We start from the raw sequence: 21,187 nt of genomic DNA, 5'->3' as shown, positions 1-21,187 counted from the left end.
TCTTAAGCGATATCAAATGGTATTTTCCGTCGCAAAAGTATAGAACTGAACAAAAAAAAACACTAAAATTTTCATGACTTTCGACAGGACATTCCATTTGATATCGAATCAGAATCATGGTCTGAATCATCCCTTCAGTATTAAATAAAAATGAAAAAAAAAAAAATTCGACGGTAAATTCCACTTGATATTAACTCAGAATCATGAGCTGAATCATTTCCCTCAGTATTCGTTACGATGTCACTAACACCCTGTATTTATGTATAAGTAAGTATATGAATAGCTATGGGCTATGGAGAAGATTAATCGTTGAATTTCGGCGAAGCTGTAGGTACTCATTATTTTTTTTTTTTCATTTTCGTACAAGAAAAAAAAAGCTAAGTGGTACCGTACTCGCACCAATGAGTTATTAATTTAACCACCTCCGTGGTCACGGTGGACTATTCCCTTCATTCAGCGCTTGTTAACTGCCTCCGTGGTCCAGGTTGAGCGTTGGGCTCACGATCCGGAGGTCCCGGGTTCGAATCCCGTTGGGGAAATACCACAAAAATTACTTTGTGATCCCTAGTTTGGTTAGGACATTACAGGCTGATCACCTGATTGTCTGAAAGTAAGATGATCCGTGCTTCAGAAGGCACGTTAAGACTTTGGTCCCGGTTACTACTTACTGATGTATGTATGTAGTCGTTACATGAGTCATGTCATGGGCCTTTGGCGGTTCAATAGTAACCCTGACACCAGGGTTTAGGAGGTTGGTAAACCTCTCAACCCACACGAGAGAAGACTAACACAGTCGGCTCGACCATTACAGACGGCGATACGGCTCACCTATCGCGTTGGTCTAACAGAAAGCTCGGTGAGGTGTGGGTACTTAATTCATCCTGCGATGGATCTACAGTCATGAGCAATATCATGTACCCTCTTTAGAACCCTGTCGCACTATCATTATTATGTCAAAAAAGTTAATGTGACATGGTTTCAAAGTGTATACATATTAGTACTCGATGAGGACCTCGGTGGCGCAGCGGTAAACGCGCTCGGTCTGCGATTGTTGAAGTTAACCAACTTTCGCAAAGGCCGGTCATAGGATGGGTGACCACAAAAAAGAAAGTTTTCATCTCGAGCTCCTCCGTGCTTCGGAAGGCACGTTAAGCCGTTGGTCCCGGCTGCATTAGCAGTCGTTAATAACCACCAATCCGCACTGGGCCCGCGTGATGGTTTAAGGCCCGATCTCCCTATCCATCCATAGGGAAGGCCCGTGCCCCAGCAGTGGGGACGTTAATGGGCTGGTGATGATGACTCGTAACCATACCTCTGACTACCCCAATTGGGATATTGTCGTGAGCTTAGGTTGATACTTACATGAACAAATATAATATGTCTCTACCGACCCCGATAAGTCAGATTTGTTCGATACTTAGTTGCAAGATAAATCGTGATTAATCATAGGATCACCTTATATTTGGATTTATACCATTCAAGTATGAGATCTATTAATTTAAATAAAGAAAGAGGTCTTAGGCATACAAATCACAGTAGATCTCCTCCTTCTTTTTTGACGTCGGTTAAAAAGACAAGCAACGCAACCTGGCTTCAACCGCTATGTAGTAATTTTGCGATCAAGTAGATTATTGTATTATCTGTGGCCCAATGGTTGAGCGTTGGACTCACGAACCGGAGGTCCCGGGTTCGAGTCCCGGTGGGGACATATCACAAAAATCACTTTTCGATTCTTAGTTTGGTTAGGACATTACAGGCTGATCACGTGATTGTCTGAAAGTAAGGTTTGGTGCTTCGGAAGGCACGTTAAGCCGTTGGTCCCGGTTACCACTTACTGATGTGAGAAGTCGTTACATGAGCTATGTCAGGGGCCTTTGGTGGCTCAATAATAACCCTGACACCAGGGTTTATGAGGTTGGTAATTCACCTCATAGCCCGTACGATAGAGGAAGATATATGCACGCACGGTAGGCACAAAATAATTATTTTGAGGTTTTAGATACAAAATTATACCCATCCTATGTATACAACCTATATTAATACTTATTACTCTATGAAATGCAATAACACTTCCGCCACTAAGTTATTTAGAGGTGTATTGGAAAATGCCTCACATTGCTGAGAGGAAAGTAGGTATTAAATATTTTCTGGGTTTTTAAAATAGAATGGTTTCCAATCCAATAAATAGGTTGGCACAATAAATTCATTTATTTGTAAATAATCATCTAAAAAGATTTTATTACTTACATTAGTATTTTTAAATACTGGCTTTTGACCCGTGAAAACATTTTTGTACAGCCATTTAATATTCTTTTTAATAAATTTTATTTAATTTGTGTATAATGGCTTTCAAAAATATTTTTTGATGTTTAGTGGCCAGTGTAGGTTGTGTACCTGTTTTACCACAAAGAAGTTTTATTTGTAGAGTGATCATGTAAGATTTTGTTTCTTTTTTGACAATTTTCCTCGGATGGCATTCGCTTTACAGTCCCGCGGCCAGAAACGAAAAAATATTGTCATTGGTCCATCATCACACCAACGGTTGCAGAGGCAGAGATGGGCGCCATCCGTAGATTATGGCAATGCGGAACGGAAGGGGCAAGTCACAGGGACTATAAACCTAACATGGAACCTGACAGAGGGCAGCAGTAAGAGGTTTTGGAATAGACTACCTACTCTGGGAGCCATCTCACTCGCCTCAGGCAGAAGGCAAGAGGGAAACCACTGCCCCATTTTTCCCTAAAAAGTGACATGGAGAGGAATGCTACACCGACAAGAGCGTGGCTCTTAAATTAGTGATGATTTTTTTTTAAATTACCTTAGTTTTTATTTCAACTTAAGCAAAAACTGTGACTTTAAGTTTTATTTAGCTATTGAAGCACTTTATACGAAAAAAATATTGAGCGGAAGTAGGCTGTTTGGTTTGAGTTCCATAGGTATAATTTATATAGCAGGCAGAAAAATGTTTTGACGTTGACAATCAATTGACAATTCTGATTGTTGTTGTTTCGTTTTTCGCGTTATATTTTCAGATAAATGATAAAATGCATTAATTTCTGCGATAAGTCTAGTAAATATAGAAACTTTAAGTATTAATGTTCAATCGGTGAGCGAATACACGTGAAATGAGTAATATTTATATTCAGGAACCTCCTGCTTTAGGAAAGGTAAGAATCACTTGTTATTGGGGACTATGGAATTGTTTTTACGACCTTTTCCGTGGTAAGAGTATTAAATACAGTAATAAAATAATTTAAGTAACTTCTAAGCTGTAAATAACAACCGATAATGTGAATATTGATCGCAGTTTTTGAGGTTATGTAAGGTATGTTTTGATGTAAATAGCGGCATTTTACGAAGAAAATTTAGTTTAAAAAAGAAATGTCTATAACAGTATTAATTTAGTTTTAACAATTTTCCCTTCTAAGTGAATCAATTTCCCTTCAGGTTCTCCTAAAGACGACTGCAGGTGAAATCGACATAGAATTATGGACAAAAGAAGCGCCAAAGGCATGTCGCAATTTCATACAGCTTTGTATGGAAGGGTATTACAATGGTAAGTTCTATCTGTGTCTACGTAACACCTCATAAATGCCTTGTTGAAAAGAACAAAAAGTATCTGATAAATTTATAACAGAAATTGAAAAATACACCTATTAAAAAATGACGTTAATAAAACACTGAATCGAATAATCATTCTATACGCTGCAGGAGTTTTTTTATTTATTCTGTTAGGTTAGGTTATTATTATTTGAGTTTGAGAGGGCTTGAACTGATGGAGCCCGAATGGCCACTGTGATCTAGCAAAATCTATTGTGATCAGATCTGTACATTTAAAAATCTTCCTCTAGACCGATCCGTTTGAATAGATCCAGCGTCTTTTCGAGAGGAAGCTCCATGACCTCTTTGGGATGTATTACGTGGCCATTGTTCAGTTTCTACTGTGTATGAGAGCCTCAAAACTGCACAGCAGGTGTAATGGTGTCTCATCCTCCTTTAAACAGAATCTGCATAAAGAACCTGCACTCGGTCAGCTTCATTCTATATTTAGGTGCTTGTTGAGTCTGCAAAGCCCCGTGAGGGCCCTTATTATAATTAGTTAGGGTAGGTTTTAACTGAATCAGGTTATAACGGAATGTAAATAAATCATTATACACAGCATTTTGCATAGTGACCATAAATGACCACTTTCCATTTGTTTTCAGGCACAATATTCCACCGAGTGGTACCGGATTTCATTGTACAAGGTGGAGATCCCAATGGGGATGGTACTGGTGGAGAGTCCATCTATGGGGCACCTTTCAAAGTACGCTACCTACTTTAGATTCATCCCCCTAGCATTATACCGAGTCACTGAGTCCTATGACCATCCCCCGCCCCCCAGATCCGACCCCTACGAGTCATGACCCCCCCTGGGCGACTGGTTGGCTCGTGGGTGGCCACTACAATTATCCCGTTTCTCACAGGGTCCTACCAAACCTGAAGATTTGACAGGTCTGGTTTTTTACAGAAGCGACTGCCTGGCTGACCTACCAACCCGCGAAGGGATAACCAGCCCAATACAGGTTAGGTGACATACCTCCGAAAATGCATTTCTCGGGAATGTGGGTTTTCCTCACGATGTTTTCCTTCACCGCTGACCATGTGATAATCATTTATGATTCAACGAATTCGAAAACAAACTCGACAATCGTTGGTTTAGGCCTATACTGGATTCGATCCTGCTACCTCAAAGTCACACAACTCAAAGTTGAGAAGCAAGCGGTGTATCACTGGGCTACCACGGCTCTCTCGGCACGAATCTCAAATAAGTACGTTGATAAATGCATAAAATAAACAAAGCAAGTTACTTTAAGTAACTTATTTAATAGCCCAACTTCACTTTAATTTCACTTCATTGGCTTCACATATTTGTTTTAATCAGTTATTGCCCACATAGAGTACTTTCCATTTCTAAACCCTTTGGTCTGTCCAATCTCCAGCACTAAGCAACTGTTATGTTGTGATTCCAGGATGAGTTCCATTCTCGACTCCGCTTCAACCGGCGCGGGCTGGTGGCCATGGCCAACGCGGGGAAGGATGACAACGGATCACAATTCTTCTTCACCCTCGGGGCAACGCCAGAACTGCAGAATAAACATACTATATTTGGAAAAGTGACAGGTTTGTTATTGAATTTTTTTTTCTTGGTTTAAACTACAATCAGTCCTCTAGAAGCTACTCTTATCCCGGACGAGCCCCCACAATTGTGGGATATAGAAATAAAACGGGATATTTTAAAATTCTTTACTCCTTATATTTTAACAAAACAAAAAAAACTTCTTCCCTTCCTCTAACCTGACATACCTCGCCCCATAGCCTCGCCTTTCTTACTTTTTAAAACTGCCTTACGTCCCATTCATTAACCATCCTCCATTTATACCATAAACAATCAAATTAACATTCATTATCCTTCCATAGTATTCTCCCTTTCCTACATATAATAAAAATAACATTATGTTTAAAACACATAATAACGGGTTCTTACCGCGTTTAAAATAGGGATATGAGACTCCCGATATTTCGACACTGTTGCTCCAATCTCATCAGTCATCCTGTGATCATGGCACTTGCAAGTGTCGAAATATCGGGAGTCTCATATCCCTATTTTAAACGCGGTAAGAACCCGTTATTATGTGTTTTAATTATGGTAATAACCGCGTAAACTAAAAACAATGTACATTATGTTTGTTCACCAGGTGAAACTATCTACAACGTTCTCAAGCTGTCCGAAGGCTTGATTGGCCCGGATGACAGACCGGAGCACCCTCACAAGATCAAGAGTACTACTGTGCTCATCAACCCGTTTGAGGACATCGTCCCGAGGGTCAGTGAGGTCAAGACTCAGGACGAGCCCAAGAAGAAGAGGAAGGAAGTTAAGGCTGTCAAGTGAGTTGCCTTTTACTATTTACACAAATACATAAACAGAACAAATTGCAATGTTACTCTTTTGGATGAATTGCTTTGATGTGGCCTTTAACCCTTGGACCCCGATACCGACCCCACCGGCGTGGTCGACGATTTCCCTCAATCAGCGCTTATCGCTATCGTCCCACAAGGGTTGATTAATTCTTTCAAATATTTTTCCTCTCAGACTACCCTCTGAGCCGAGGTTCGCGCCCAACTGGGCACCCTCAGGCCTGTTGTCTGAAACGTTGTACCGGGTGAGAGCCTTCAGCGCTCCCCATTTGTCCGGCCAAGTAGTTAATGCCATCTGCGGCAAATCTACAATAAGTCACGTCAAAAAAAAAAGCCTTTTTAACCCGCCTGTTATTAATAAGGAACAGTTGGTAAAGGTATTCATGTCAGGCAGTTATTAACCTCTAAATAAATAGTAAAATGTCCCGATGGGGACATTGTCGAAGTAACTTTGTGAGACTGTCCTTTGTTTGGTAAGGACTTTTCAGGTTTGAATCACCTGATTGTCCGAAAAAGTAAGATGATTCTGTCCTTCAGAGGGTACGTTAAGCCGTTGGTCGCGGCTATTAGCCGTAAAAACACCTCCACCAACCCGCAGTGGAGCAGCGTGGCGGAGTATGCTCCATACCCCCTCCGGTTGATTGAGGTGAGGCCTGTGCCCAGCAGTGGGACGTATATAGGCAGTTTATGTTAACATATTATTTATTAAAGGAACTTCGGCCTCCTCTCATTCGGCGAGGAGGCGGAGGAGGATGAGGGCGAAGCGCTAGAGTACCGCGGGAAGCCCAAGTCCACCCACGACCTGCTCGAGGACCCCAAGCTGAGCAAGAAGACTGCTGCAGGTGAGAGAAAACAACCCACGCAACAACAACAAACCACGCAACAACAACAACAACCCACGCAACAACAACAACATCAAACAACAGCAACACATTACAATAACAACACACACAACAACAAGACATTTAAAACTAAAGTAAGACCCAGAGGGGGTGAGGTTGGCGCCCTAAACGAATTGGTGCGGGGCAGGGAGTTACCGTTCTATACGTAATATTATTCTATATTCTACGCTTCCGATTAACCATAAAACTATTCACAATTTTAGTATGTACCGTTCATTTATTTCTTCCTTGTCTCACAGAACTAGAAGAAGAAGAAAAGACACAGATAGCAGAAGAGTCGACGGAAGATATGGCGAAGAGAAAAGAGGAGACAGCTACAGCTGTGAGCAGCATAAGAGATAAACTGTCCAAGAAAAGAGATCGGAGTATAGAGAGGGATAAAAGAGAAAGCAGTGAAGAGATGGACAGTAAGAGAAGAAAAAGTGAGAGTGAAGAAGAAGAGTATTATATAGGGAAGGAAAGAGATATGGAAAGACAGAAGGAAAGGTATGTTGGTAATTTATTCAAACAATAGTAGCAATTTTTCTGGTCAAGTGGTGAGAGCGTTGTGGTCGTCATCTGGAGGTCCGGGTTCAATTCCCGATGAGGACAGTGTCGAAATCACTTTGTGAGACTGTTGTTTGGCTCGGACCTTGTATCACCTGATTGTCCAAAAGAGTGAGTTGGTGCTCTGCTTTGGAAGGCACGTTAAGTCGTCGGCTACTGAGTACTAGCCCAAACACCTCCACCAACCCGCAGTGGAGCAGCGTAGTGGAGTATGCTCCGTACCCCCTCTGGCTGTTCCAGGGGAGGGTATATAGGCTATTTATGTTTTCATTTTGTCACTAGGGAGATTTTAGACTGAGCCTTTTACAGTATGTGTTCTAAGAAAATAATTAATTTTCAGAGACCGAATAAGAAACGAAATAAAACAACTAAAAAAAGAAATGAAAGGCAAAGAGCAGAAGCAAGAGAACAAAGAAGAAGAGAAGAAAGAGACAAAAAACATTGAAGAAGACAACGAAATGTACAAACAATACGTGGAAGAACAGGAGAAATATAAAAAGATGAAAGAAAAGATACCCAAGAAAGGAGCAGCAAGGTAAAGTTATCTTTTATTTTTCTTTAAATAATAGTCACGTGGTCCTGTGGTACACAGGCTTGCTTCTCAAACGGGGAGTGCCAGTTCGAACCCCGGCATCGAACTTGCACCAATGAGTCGTCAATTTATCTTAAGTGCAGTTTTCACTAACACAGTCTATATTATAGTCTATAGGTATTTTTGAGATCATCGTGAGGAAACCCACATTCACGAGAAATGCATTTTTGGTATGTGACCTAGCCTGTATTGGGCTGGTTTTCCCTTCACGGGTAGGGACGTCAGACAGGCAGTCGCTTCTGTAAAAAACCTGACCTGTCAAATCTTCAGGTTAGGTAAGCGGACCCTGTGAAAAACGAGAAAATGCTAGGGGGATTTTTGATTATATCAATACAACTTCTTCACTACAATAATGAACAGCCTCTGTGGTCCAGTGGTTGAGCGTTGTGCTCACGATCCCGGGTTCGAATCCCGGTGGGGACATATCACAAAAATCACTTTGTGATCCCTAGTTTAGCTAGGACATTACAGGCTGATCACCTGATTTTCCAAAAGTAAGATGATCTGTGTTTCGGAAGGCACGTTAAGCAGTTGGTCCCGGTTACCACTTACTGATGTAAGTAGTCGTTACATGAGTTATGTCAGGGGCCTTTGGCGGCTCAATAATAACCCTGACACCAGGGTTAATGAGGTTGATAATCCACTTCACAACCCACACGATAGAAGAAGACTACAATAATCCACGTGTTTACTATACAACTGATAAGACGCGGGCAGTATCGATTGATATCAAGCGCTGGATGTGACACATCGTATGCGCGTTACAGCGCAAATATGAAAAGTATATTATTATGATTATAGACGGCGATACGGCTCACCTATCACGTTGGTCTAACAGAAAGCTCGGTGAGGTGTGGGTACTTAGTTCATCTTGTGATGGATGTACCTCCGACTACTCACCCCAATTGGTATATAGTCGTTAGCTTATGTCATTATTTTGATATTCATCTATATATTTCTATTTTATGGTGCACCATCATCATCATCCCTATAGCGTTATCCCGTTTTCACAGGGTCCGCTTACCTAACCTGAAGATTTGATAAGTCCTGTTTTTTACAAAAGCGACTGCCTGCTTTCCAACCCGCAAATGGGATAACCAGCCCAATACAGGTAGCCTCCGAAGCGCACTTGGGTAGTTTCCTAGGTCAAAGATAAATTATGAAATTCTGATTACTTACTAAATAAGGACAGATTTAAAACAGATGAAAAACATTTTCTTTTTTCAATTTAAATTAAACATGAATTTTAATCAAATCAAATCAATTTGTTTGCGAGAACACATAAAATACAAAAAGGTTGCAAAATTATTCAGATTACATTGTTGTGATGTGTTTGGCCTGCATGCAGCCGTAAAAATATCAAGAAAAACCTAATAATAAGTCCGACATTTTATCACGTTTTTTATGACGTCACAGTGTGCTTTTTAATACAATTTCCATAGTAATTTCGTGTTTCAATAGAAAAAAGAAAATGTTTTTTGTTAGCTTTAGATCTGTCTTTATTTAGTAATCGGAATGTCATAATTTATCTGGAACCTTTTTTTTTGTTTTGGTTTTCCCCGAAGGGTAAGGCAAAGGGAACTATGCCCATACAGCCATGTCTTACGTATTTTTTTCTTGATGATTAATGAAATGATGAAAGGTGATGATGATAAAACCTAAGCCCCCACCCTCGGAGTAGACTCCTACTCCGAACCCCAAACGAATTAACTCAAAAATCCGCATAAACTTTCGAGTTATGAAGCGGCTTCCTGGCACGAAGCGAAAATAGGCAGATACACTTTGTTTATTGAATACTCCGATATAATAACACTCGCGAATGTCTTCCGACTAACTTAATGCGATCATTAACCACAAAACACCACTTCGTATTAATTATTTATATTATTCAATGAAGAAAGCAACTGTCCCGTTCCCGTTTCCCGCCAAAAAGCCCCTTATCTGGAACCTATTACACGACCTAGATGTATCTATTTCTATTTGGTGGCAAAGGATGTTTGACCATCCAGCCTTTATCTACCTGACCGAAATCGTTGTTTGTTCGGTAACATACGCACATACCTACGACTAAATGTATTTGCGTATCTTATCTCTGACCATTTCCGATCCAGAATGTGGCGTGCAATCTAAATATTACCATATTACATCACATTATAAGATATATTTTCAATAGGTATTGAAAATATGTAGTAGTAAAACATGAGTCAGTGTTTTTTGTTTCGAGATAGTGAATTTGTTTGAAAGAACCGACTTAGAACAGCTTTTAGTTATTTTTAACTTGCGTCACCGTGCAGTTCTGTTTGAAAATAGAAATAGGATTAAAATACAAGTATCCAACACTAAAAACACTATATAAAACAGAAAAAAGGTTCCTCGTTTAATTTAAAAGAAATAAAACGTTCTGTTCGATTTTTAAATAAACAATTTTTACTGCTGCTTAAAGTGCTTGCAAGTGTTAAGTGTGAATGATATTGTGCCATGGAGTTTATTATGCGAGGGACAAAGGCTTCAAACCCATTCAGTCACGGCAGTGTTAAAATGTGAATAAAACTGACGGACAAGCACAGACTATATTACATAGACAGTGGCGCCAAAAAGTGCAAAACAGTGGGCAGAATTTGAAACTTTTGACAGTACGCTTCTGTGTGTGTTTAGAAAAGTGGCGCTATTTTTAAAACATTATAAACGAGGCTTATACATTCAGGGCCTGGCCAATTCCTTTTCAGTCGCCAATAGACATTTAAATCAAGGCTATTTTTCAGGAAAAAAAGTATTAATTAAGAAAAAAATATGATTAATAATATAATAAAAAATCTTTGTTGCATAGAAGATTTTCCATTTTGACGATTTCAATCAAAGACATAAAGAAAGAAAGAAATTAATCATTATAAAAGGACGTATACATACGATAATAATACAAAAACAAAAAATAAGTCTGTTACACACTAATCAGAGTATACGTATATACCCCACTGGGAAGAGCGGAGTTATCCTAAGAGAAGCACTTTACTGCTTAAAAGGAAACCCCAGTAAACTTTTGTAAAAAAACTTATTATGAAATAAATATTTTTGTATACCTACCCTGAGCACATATCTTCCCAAAGATACGGAGCAAACTCCACCACACTACATCAACTTTTGGTGGAGAAATACCCATACAAGACATTTCCGTTTCAAACTTGCATCACCACTGTCATACCTGGCGTATGTCGCGTGAATTTATAATGAAGACTAACGCAAGAAAACCTCATGTTTGCAGAAGCAAAAGGACAAAGAAGAGGCCAGTGAAGAAGAGACCTTGGGTGAAGAACTTGTATGAGAATCGGGACTACCCGGACAACTACACAGATTCGAAATTCCTTGAGGAATTAAAGAAAAACTTGTACGTGGAAAAAGTGACGTTGAACGAAGCAATTCTAGGCTCTTTTCGGGTCGTTCTGAGGGTTTGCATTTGCGTGTTGTACGCAGTTTTATATGTCTATATGTACAACGATTGGATACAAACATACATGGTCATTTATATGTCTATATTTGTTACTAGTCTGTGCTATTTGTTATACATTTGCATTGAAGGCTCTCCGGTACCTAGGCACTTTAAAACTGTATTAGTTTATATAGTTATTGGTTATTTACTGTCACCTATTTTACACACATTAACAGACACAGTAAGTACAGATACTATATACGCTTGGGCGGTGATGATGTTGTTAATACATTTAATATTTTTCGATTACGATGTCCCTGTAGCTATAGTATCAAAATCATTGTCTATAAACGCGGCGATATTTGCATCTGTCTGTTTAGTATCAAGACTGTCTACTCCGTTCGATGCGTTTATATTGTTAACCGTGTCCGTATTGTTTTTCGTATTGAGCCCACAATTGTTTAAAGTGTTTTTGCATACGAAATTGTTTATATTTCTGTTCTTTTCCACTTTATTATTCACTGTTTTGAGTCTATATTCGGTGTCGAAAGTGCTGTTGTGTTATTTTGTAATATTAGTGCTGGTTCTAAGCGGATACTGTCCGCTAATGTTTGTGAAATGGCAGAAATATAAAGATAACAAATACGGGCCGTGGGACGAAGCTATAATTAATGATTCAGATGACTTAGAGGAATGTTTGTCTAACGAAATTAGCTGAGAGGACGACCTCTGTGGTCCAGTGGTTCAGCGCTAGACTCACGATCCGGAGGTCCTACTATTACTTGTGTGTTGTTGTTGGTTATACTTCTATTTTGTTGTGCCCGAAAGGGTCTATCATGTGAAACTCATATGTAACTTATAAACTTGTACACCATCATAGTATGCAAATAAAGAATATTGACGTACTTGTGAGTAACTTGTAGCTTGTGAACGTGTAGACTTGTAAGTTTTGATAGACACGGCACTGGTTTTTGTTTTTCTTGGCTCTTCTATAAGCAGTATCCAATAATAAGACATTTCCTTTGGGGTGCGACATCTTGAAAAAATCGCCGACGTCCCGGTAGTCGCGGTACCAAGGACCTTATTTTATTGCGTCGCGTCGCGCTTAAATAGCGTGCAAGACCAGCCGGGTCTGCGTGACAACCGCGCCGCGCGCGGTGCGAATTATATTGAGCGCTTCGACCAATAAACGATACGAATGCTATCTACGTAGATGGACGTCAAACGGCTATTGGTCGAAGCGCTCAATATAATTCGCGCCGCGGTAGCCGTGCAGAGCCTACTACTCCAGGTATTAAATAGAGGGTATTTCTTTTTTTTTCAAAATTTCTTTCCTAAATTAAATAAATGTTTTTTTTCTATCATTGGCATCTTGGCAATGGTCCAGTAGCGTAGTTGATAAGCGCCATTTAACGAGGTCTTAAGAACTTTTTTTTTTAAAGAAAACATTTGAAATGTACAAAGTAGATTAGATTCTAAAACCAAAAAAAATGTTTAAGAAAAATATGGATTATTATTATGAGATGTTATATCCACCGAATTTACAATGTATTCAAAGTGCGACAGGGATTCATTTTGTAATAATTTATTAATAGTTATGTAAAGTAATAAATCGTGTTATTGTTTTTCTTTTTATTGACTCTGATATAACCTTAGATCTATCGTGTGGGCTGTGAGGTGGATTACCAACCTCACCAACCCTGGCGTCAGGGTTATTATTGAACCACCAAAGGCCCCTGACATGACTCATGTAACGACTACGTTCTGACATCAGTAAGTAGTAACCGGAACCAACAGCTTAACGTGCCGAAGCACGGATCGTATTACTTTCGGACAATCAGGTGATCAGCCTGTAATGTCCTGATATATTATGTTTAATATTAAGGGTTATGTTTACCATGAATTTAATAAATGATTTTATATGATACGTTTTTTTCGTTGATTGTATATAAAATAAGCTTACCACTATAACGAGGGACTTTCCAGGCTAAGTTCACCCAAAAAATATATATGGCGCTGTAGATTTTCCTTCTTACCTTCTAATTTCATGGATAACAGACTTATGCATCTTTTATCTCTGTTTTTGGGTATAAATGTGTGTGCAAGAGAGTGAGGGTGAAGGTGTGTGTGTGAGGGTGTGTGTGTGTGTGTGAGAGGGTGCGTGTGTGTGTTAGAGGAAGAGTGTGAGGGTAAAGGTGTGTGTGTGTGTGTGTGTGTGAGAGGGTGCGTGTGTGTATGTGTGTGTGTGTGTGTGTGTGAGATAGGGTGTGTGTGAGAGAGTGTGTATGTGAGAGAGTGTGTATGTGAGAGAGTGTGTATGTGAGAGAGTGTGTATGTGAGAGAGTGTGTATGTGAGAGAGAGTGGGTGAGGGTGTGTGTGTGTGAGAGAGAGGGTGTGTGTGTATGTGTGTGTGTGTGTGTGATAGAGAGAGTGTGTGTGTGTGTGAGAGGGTGTGTTGTTTTTGTAAAATGTTATTATATGGTATCTTATCTACTCTTTACAGAGAAGATTTCACACTTCAACTGCTAGCGAAGTTCAAAAACAAACTGCACGCCATCAAGGAGAAGGCTCAGACTGACCAGGAGAGAGAGAGAGGGACGGAAGACGCCGCGGGACAGAGCGAGACAAAGGCTGACGATGAGGATGTCGATACTGATGATTGGTGAGTTGAAGGACATTGGGAAACATTGAAAAATGACGTAAACGCCTATTTGAAAAATACGTGATGTGATTCTTGTTAACAAAACTTCGCAATAGACAAACTAGTTTCGGCCTCCGTGGTCCAGTGGTTGAGCGTTGGGCTCAAGATCCGGAGGTCCCGGGTTCGAATCCCGGTGGGTACATATCACAAAAATCACTTTGTGATCCCTAGTTTGGTTAGTACATTACAGGTTGATCACCTGATTGTCCAAAAAGTAAGATGATCCGTGCTTCGGAAGGCACGTTAAGCCGTTGGTCCCGGTTACTACTTACTGATGTCAGTAAGTAGTCGTTACATGAGCCATGTCAGGGGCCTTTGGCGGCTCCATAGTAACCCTGACACCAGGGTTGATGAGGTTGGTACTACACCTCACAACCCACACGATAGAAGAAGAAGCTAGTTTCAGTCCTTTAATTAAATTAATTCATCACCTCCCTCTTTAAATTAAATGAATTCATTACCTCCCTAGGATTATCCCGTTTTATTTGAAATATTTCTTCTAAAAGGCGCTTATGGGTTTCTTTTCATTATAAGGCTACGATATGTCCATTCGATTCCGAAGGTAACAATTCGAAATAAATTTATTTCCTAAAGGCTCGGCCACACCCTCAAGTTTGAAGACAAAGGCGCGGTGCTCGCTAAGGACGCGTCCACAAAGGGCGACGACTGGTTCGACATCTACGACCCTCGCAACCCCATCAACAAGAGGAAACGCGAACAGGCCGAGAAGAAGACGAAGAGTCATAAAAAAAAATAAAAAAATAATCTCTTAATTACCGAGTTTTTTTTTAACCACAATCTCACCTGATGGTAAGTGATGATGTGGTGTGTGTGAGTCAAAGACCTGGACCTGGACCTGGGGGGGGGAGTGGTCATAGTGGTTATCATCAAATGTGCATTGAGGAGCTCGTTGGCGCAGCGGTAAACGCGCGAAGTTAAGCGACTTTCGCAAAGGCCGGTCATAGGATGGGTGACCACAAAAAAAAAGAGCTCCTCCGTGCTTCGGAAGGCACGTTAAGCCGTTGGTCTCGGCTGCGTTAGCGGTCGTTAATAACCATCAATCAGCACTGGGCCCGCGTGATGGTTTAAGGCCCGATCTCCCTATCCATCCATAGGGAAGGCCCGTGCCCCAGCAGTGGGGACGTACTGGGCTGATGATGATGATGATGTGCAATTATCCTGGCTTTCACAGGGTCCGCTTACCTAACCTGAAGATTTGACAGGTCCGGTTTTTTACAGAAGCGGCTGCCTGTCTGACCTTCCAACCCGCTAAGGGAAAACCAGCCTAATAAGTATAGGTTAGGTCACATACCTCCTAAGTTCATTTCTCGGGAATGTGGGTTTCCTCACGATGTTTTCTTTCACCGCTGAGCACGAGTATATTTATGATCCAAACATGAATTCGAAAACAAATTCGACAATCATAGGTTTAGGACTGTGCTGGTTTCGAACCTGCGACCTCAAATTGAGAGTCAAGCGTTCTACCAACTGGGCTACCACGGCTCCAAACCAAATGAAAGAATCTAGGTATTAAAAAAAAAACCAAGTCTTAACACTTCCCTAGCATACAAAGAATATGTATGGCTTAAATAAAACAATAAACTCGAGTTGAGTTCATTGACCGGGCGTATCTGGTCTGGAGATCTCGATGTTTCTTGACCGCCAAACCATGACACCAACGTTTTACGGTTTTAGATTAGCTGACTTTAATTAATAGGATGATGAGACCGCCTCCGTGGTCTAGTGGTTGAGCGTTGTGCTCACGATCCGAAGGTCCCTGGTTCGATTCCCGGGGATATATCACGACAAACACTTTTCACGCGGTATGTCCGAAAGTAAGATGATCCGTGCTTTGGAAGGCACGTTAAGCCGTTGGTCCCGGTTACTACTTACTACTGTAAGAGCACCCTGTATTTGACAGGAAGCTAGATTAAGCTCATGAATAGTGGATGTTCAGTTATCTCAACGCATATCAATCGGAGGTTTGCGGAGGTCAACGTTCACGGGTCACCACTAGCGCTAGGGATGCGCCTTGTCGATATCGACATTCTTGTAAACAATCGGTGTGGATAAAAAAAAATAGGTATCTTCCTGTAAATTTTACTTAATACTACTATCGTGTGGGTTGTGAGGTGGATTACCAACCTCATCAACCCTGGCGTCATGATTATTATGAGCCATGTCAGGGGCCTTTGGCGGATGATTGACAGCTCTTAATTTTAGGAAGAATGAGTAAATTAATGAATAACCCGGGCGAATCAAAAAGGTATCTCGCTAGTATGCAAACCGTTTGACGTGTGCTGTCAACTTAATTCTGTCGGGTTATTGGCCAATGTAAAATATAACGGTTGTTTTAGATTTGTGCTTAAAATTGACGTGTGTTCCATAAATTTTATGCTTGTCGATTACCCGTCCCTTTCCTTTTCGGCGGATAAGAAAATGACAGATATAATTTAAAATAAAATTAGATGGTATTTACAGGAATTAGCACCATTATCGATATAAATCGTCCCATCTTTACAGTTTATGCAGAAGTTTATAAAATGAGTAATTTAATAAATGATCCAGCGTCGCCCGAGCCATCTTTACACCGCTAATACCATTCATTGCGATTCTCTTTGTTTCAATGCAAAAGATTTATGTGGATGTGCAAGCGAAGGACGTTACGATCCTGAAGACCCAATTACTTGTATGAAACGATTGATGAATGTGGAGGAAGCAAGAGAAGTATGCCAGGATCGAAGCAAATGGAATTCCATAGTCTCTGCTTACCCCGGTGAGCGTTAAGCCGTTGGTCCCGGTTACTTACTGATGTAAGTAAGTAGTCGTTACATGAGCCATGTCAGGGGCCTTTGGCGGCTCAATAATAACCCTGACAGCAGGGTTGATGAGGTTGGTAGTTCACCTCACAACCCACACGACAGAAGAAGACCCCGGTGGGAAAAAGGCGTTAGTTTATGTATGTGTATGTAATTACTATAGATTTACCGCAAATGGCGTTAACTACTTGGCCGGCTTAATGGCGAGCGCTGAGGGCTTTCACCCGGTACAAAATTTAAAACAGCGGAGTTGGGCGCGAACCTCGGCTCAGGGGCGTCGTCTGAGGGGATAATATTATAAAAAAATAATCGACCCCAGTGGGTCGCTTAAACTTAGAAGGCAATTAACGTTCACAGGGCGGGAAATATTAGGAGGGCGAACCCTCCCATGCCCCTGGCGCCCTGTCATGTAAAGTACTTTCAATGTCGCTATATTTATAATAACTTTGCGTCCCACTTTTTGAGCGCTGATGTTCAATCTACCGTAAGTAGTAAATCTATGCTCGATTGCGATAACCACTGAATCATCAATTTAAGAGACACGCTCTTGTCGGTGCAGCATTTTTCATGCTACTTTTTAGGAATAAATAGGGCAGTGGTTTCCGTCTTGTCTTCCGCCGCCTCTGTCTGATGCAAGTGGGATGGCGCCCAGAGTAGTCTATCACAAAGCCGTACTAGGACTCCTGTCCACCGCCTCTGAATAGTACTGTCAGGTTCCAGGTTACAGTCCCTGTGGCTTTCCCTGCATTGCCACACCGATGGCTCCCATCATCGCCTCTGCAACCGTTGAGGTCTTCACCCGTATACCCGGGCAAGGATTCTACGTTATACTCCGTAGGTCTGGGTCCCTATTCGAACTCAGCCACCATCTCACAGCTGAATGAGGGAGGAAAATCGTCGACCACGCCGACGGGGTCACAAATTACAATCACCATTCTTAGTTATGCTATGACAAAGTTTATAACTTTTATTTCGTTCGTAATGTCCACATTAAGTCTTTCACAAGTACCTTTGTGCTCCGTACATTAACCCGATGTAATTAGCAGTCTTCAAATGTACACTTGCCAAAAACGTGGGAAAGGAACTGAAAACTGTAACTGGTTTTAATTGAACTGTTAGGAAAGTGTACATATTGAGTTAGCCTCTGTCACAGAATAAAGTATAGAACGGCAACTCTCCGCTCCCCACCAGTCACCTCACAGTCACACACACAGATGCGCTACGAGTAAAAAGTCACTATGAGTAAAAAATAAAATCATTTTAAATGGTTTTTTGACGTGACTTATTGTAGGTAGGTGGAGGAGCTCGGTGGAGCAGCGGTAAACACGCTCGGTCTGCGATTGTTGAAGTTAAGCAACTTTTGCAAAGGCCGGTCATAGGATGAGTGACCATAAAAAAAATAATTCATCTCGAGCTCCTCCGTGATTCGGAAGGCACGTTAAGCCGTTGGTCCCGGCTGCATTAGCAGTCGTTAATAACCATCAATCCGCACTGGTTTAAGGCCCGATCTCCCTATCCATCCATAGGGAAGGCCCGTGCCCCAGCAGTGGGGACGTTAATGGGCTGATGATGATGATGATGATGATGATTGTATGTTTGTCGCATATGGCATTAACTACTTGGCCGGACAAAGCAACAGTCAGAGCTCATCTTAAAATGGCGACAAAAGACTTTCAGATAGCGACTGGATTATTTAGAAAGTTACTTCACTTAGTCTTCTCATGGCTAAGCTGTGTGTTTACTTTACATTAGGTAGTATATATCGCTACTTAAACACATTAACATTCAACTAACTAGTAAGTAGGAATGTTACTTTTGGATATATTACACTTGTTAACTAGATTTTTATCACACATACACATACGCCTATTTCCCATCGGGGTAAGCAGAGACTATAGAATTCCATTTGCTTCGATCCTGACACACTTCTCTTGCTTCCTCCACAGTCATCAATCGCTTCATACACGCACGCTGGTTCAGAGTAGATCGTATTAAACCTTTTCTAAGGACATCTCCAATTTGGTCATCGTAAGTCCTTCTCGGTCTTCCTCTGCCAGCCCTACAATTTACCATTCTCATTCATTCATTCATCATTCATTTTTCTCATTTTTTCATTCATATTCTTAATAGCCAGTCCTCCTTTTGTCCATGCGAAATTCTAAGTAATATTATTACTCAATATTCTAGATAGGTGGCGCTGGCGTTAGCTTAAAGACAATACATACACACACATACATACACACATAAACAGCCTATCTAAGTCCCACTGCTGGGGACAGGCCTCCCCTCAATAAACCGGAGGGATATGGAGCATACTCCACCACGCTGCTCCAATGCGGGTTGGTGGAAGTGTTTTTTTTTTACGGCTAATAGCCGGAATCAACGGCTTAAAGTGCCCTCCGAAGCACGGAATCATCTTAGTTTTTCGGGCAATCAGGTGATCAGCCTGTAATGTCCTAACCAAACTGGGGATCACAAAGTGATTTTTAATGTTGATTTGGATTTAAATATAAAGTTCTTATTAGTGTGATGGAAGCTAGTGGTCTCCAACATGGATTCCTCAGGCGAACTTTGCAGTATGTTAAAGTATTGTGAAATAAAAGTACTTTATAAATATCCAAAAAAAAAGTTGTTGGGGTCGTCATAGAAAAAAATTGCTTCATTGCCTACACTATTACTAGCACACCTTACACCTTCCTTGCCTTCAGCGCTTCCCATTTGCCCTGTGGCAAATCTATACAATAAGCCTGACAATAAACCTATACAATAAACTGGATTTAAAAAAAAAAGAAAGGAAAACATGAAACAGTAGGACTAGGGCCCTGTGCTGAGAGGTTTTCTGGCCACGTCTTTCCCTCAGCGTTACAGATTCCGATGTGGTAGTAGTTTTACAGCTAGTTACGTAATATGTAATTTAACTTTGTAAGCCAATTTTGAAAAATAAATATTTTTGATTTTTTTGAATTATTGAAGCCACGTCAAAAAAAACCTTACACCACTCACTCATAACAACTAAGACAGCTACAAATCCAAGGAAACAATCTAATTTGCCACAAAAACAGAAAACGAAATATATTTACAAGTTACCATACCATCATTTGATAACATCTTAAAAGATTTTCAATAAAAACTCGGACAAAAACGCTAACAAAGTTCATAAAGGTCTATAAACTCAAACGATAAGGCCAAGTTATAATATAACACTATAAAGTGGTAATGTTACACCACAAATTATATGAAGCTCAGATAAATCTTCTATAAATAAAAGCGAAAAGACACTTACGGACTTTTTTTTACGTGACTTATTGTAGATTTGCCGCAGATGGCATTAACTACTTGGCGGAACAAATGAGGAGCGCTGAAGGCTCTCACCCGGTACAACGTTTAAGACAACAGGCCTGAGGGTGCCCAGTTGGGCGCGAACCTCGGCTCAGGGCGTCGTCTGAGAGGAAAAATATTTGAAAGAATTAATCGACTCTAGTGGGTCGATAGCGATAAGCGCTGAATGAGGGAAGTCGTCGACCACGCCGGGGTATAGGGGTCGAGTCACTTACGGACTATACGCGCATCTTGTATGAGATGCGGACGAGTGGAGAGCAAAGTTGAAGTATGAATTATTTGTTCATACTTGTATGGCGCGCGTTTTGTGCTCACTTGGCCCTTTCAGTCTCTTTCTTCTAATCCATGGACTCACTTATCCCGAAATTTCAGAAACTACAAGCTGCTAGGTTCCTTTTAGGACGTAGGTGCTTATTAAGCGAAATTTAACCCCTCAGGGGGTGAAAAGAGATGGCAAAGTTTGTATGAAACTTTTATATTATGTACCTACTTACTTTTAATAGTAGGGTTTCAAGCGAACGAAGTCGCGGGTGACATTTTTTTGGCTGTAAGGCCAGCGCCCGTGGCACGGGTTTTGTTTTCTTTTTAATAGGTAGGTATATCTATGTCATCATCATCATCATCAGCCGTATGACGCCCACTGCTGGGCATAGGCCTCCCCCAAGGATCTCCACGACGATCGGTCCTGCGCTGCCCGCATCCAGCGGCTTCCCGCGACCTTCACCAGATCGTCGGTCCATAATAATCAATCTATGTAATATACATAAAAATTATCCAGAATATCTATGTAATATACATAAAATCAGGGACATGAGTCTCATATTCTTGACTTTAACGCGATAGGAACCCAGTATTATGTGTTTTTATTATCAAAATAATCCTCAATATATAACTATGGCCTAGAT

The 21,187-nt window shown here is 40.8% G+C and overlaps 1 protein-coding gene across 2 annotated transcripts; it reads left to right on the top strand.

Moving 5' to 3' along the window:
• Positions 1–2,646: 2,646 nt before the first annotated feature.
• On the top strand, positions 2,647–14,885 carry LOC126378376 (spliceosome-associated protein CWC27 homolog). Of its 2 annotated transcripts, XM_050026686.1 has the most exons (10): positions 2,661–3,167; positions 3,448–3,556; positions 4,206–4,306; positions 5,013–5,163; positions 5,739–5,928; positions 6,670–6,800; positions 7,100–7,346; positions 7,747–7,941; positions 13,927–14,085; positions 14,719–14,885. In XM_050026686.1, exons 1-10 carry the CDS (start codon positions 3,126–3,128, stop codon positions 14,879–14,881), a joined length of 1,488 nt encoding a protein of 495 aa, XP_049882643.1. In that variant the 5' UTR covers positions 2,661–3,125; the 3' UTR covers positions 14,882–14,885. The 2 variants fall into 2 exon arrangements, with proteins under 2 accessions (XP_049882642.1, XP_049882643.1); XM_050026685.1 differs by lacking the exons at positions 13,927–14,085; positions 14,719–14,885 and adding an exon at positions 11,258–12,293 and having other exon boundaries at positions 2,647–3,167.
• The last annotated feature ends 6,302 nt before the right edge of the window (positions 14,886–21,187 follow it).

Source organism: Pectinophora gossypiella, chromosome 26 (genome assembly GCF_024362695.1).
Source record: "Pectinophora gossypiella chromosome 26, ilPecGoss1.1, whole genome shotgun sequence".
In the NCBI taxonomy this organism is placed as follows: domain Eukaryota; kingdom Metazoa; phylum Arthropoda; class Insecta; order Lepidoptera; family Gelechiidae; genus Pectinophora; species Pectinophora gossypiella.
This window is presented reverse-complemented; position numbering and strand designations above follow the sequence as displayed.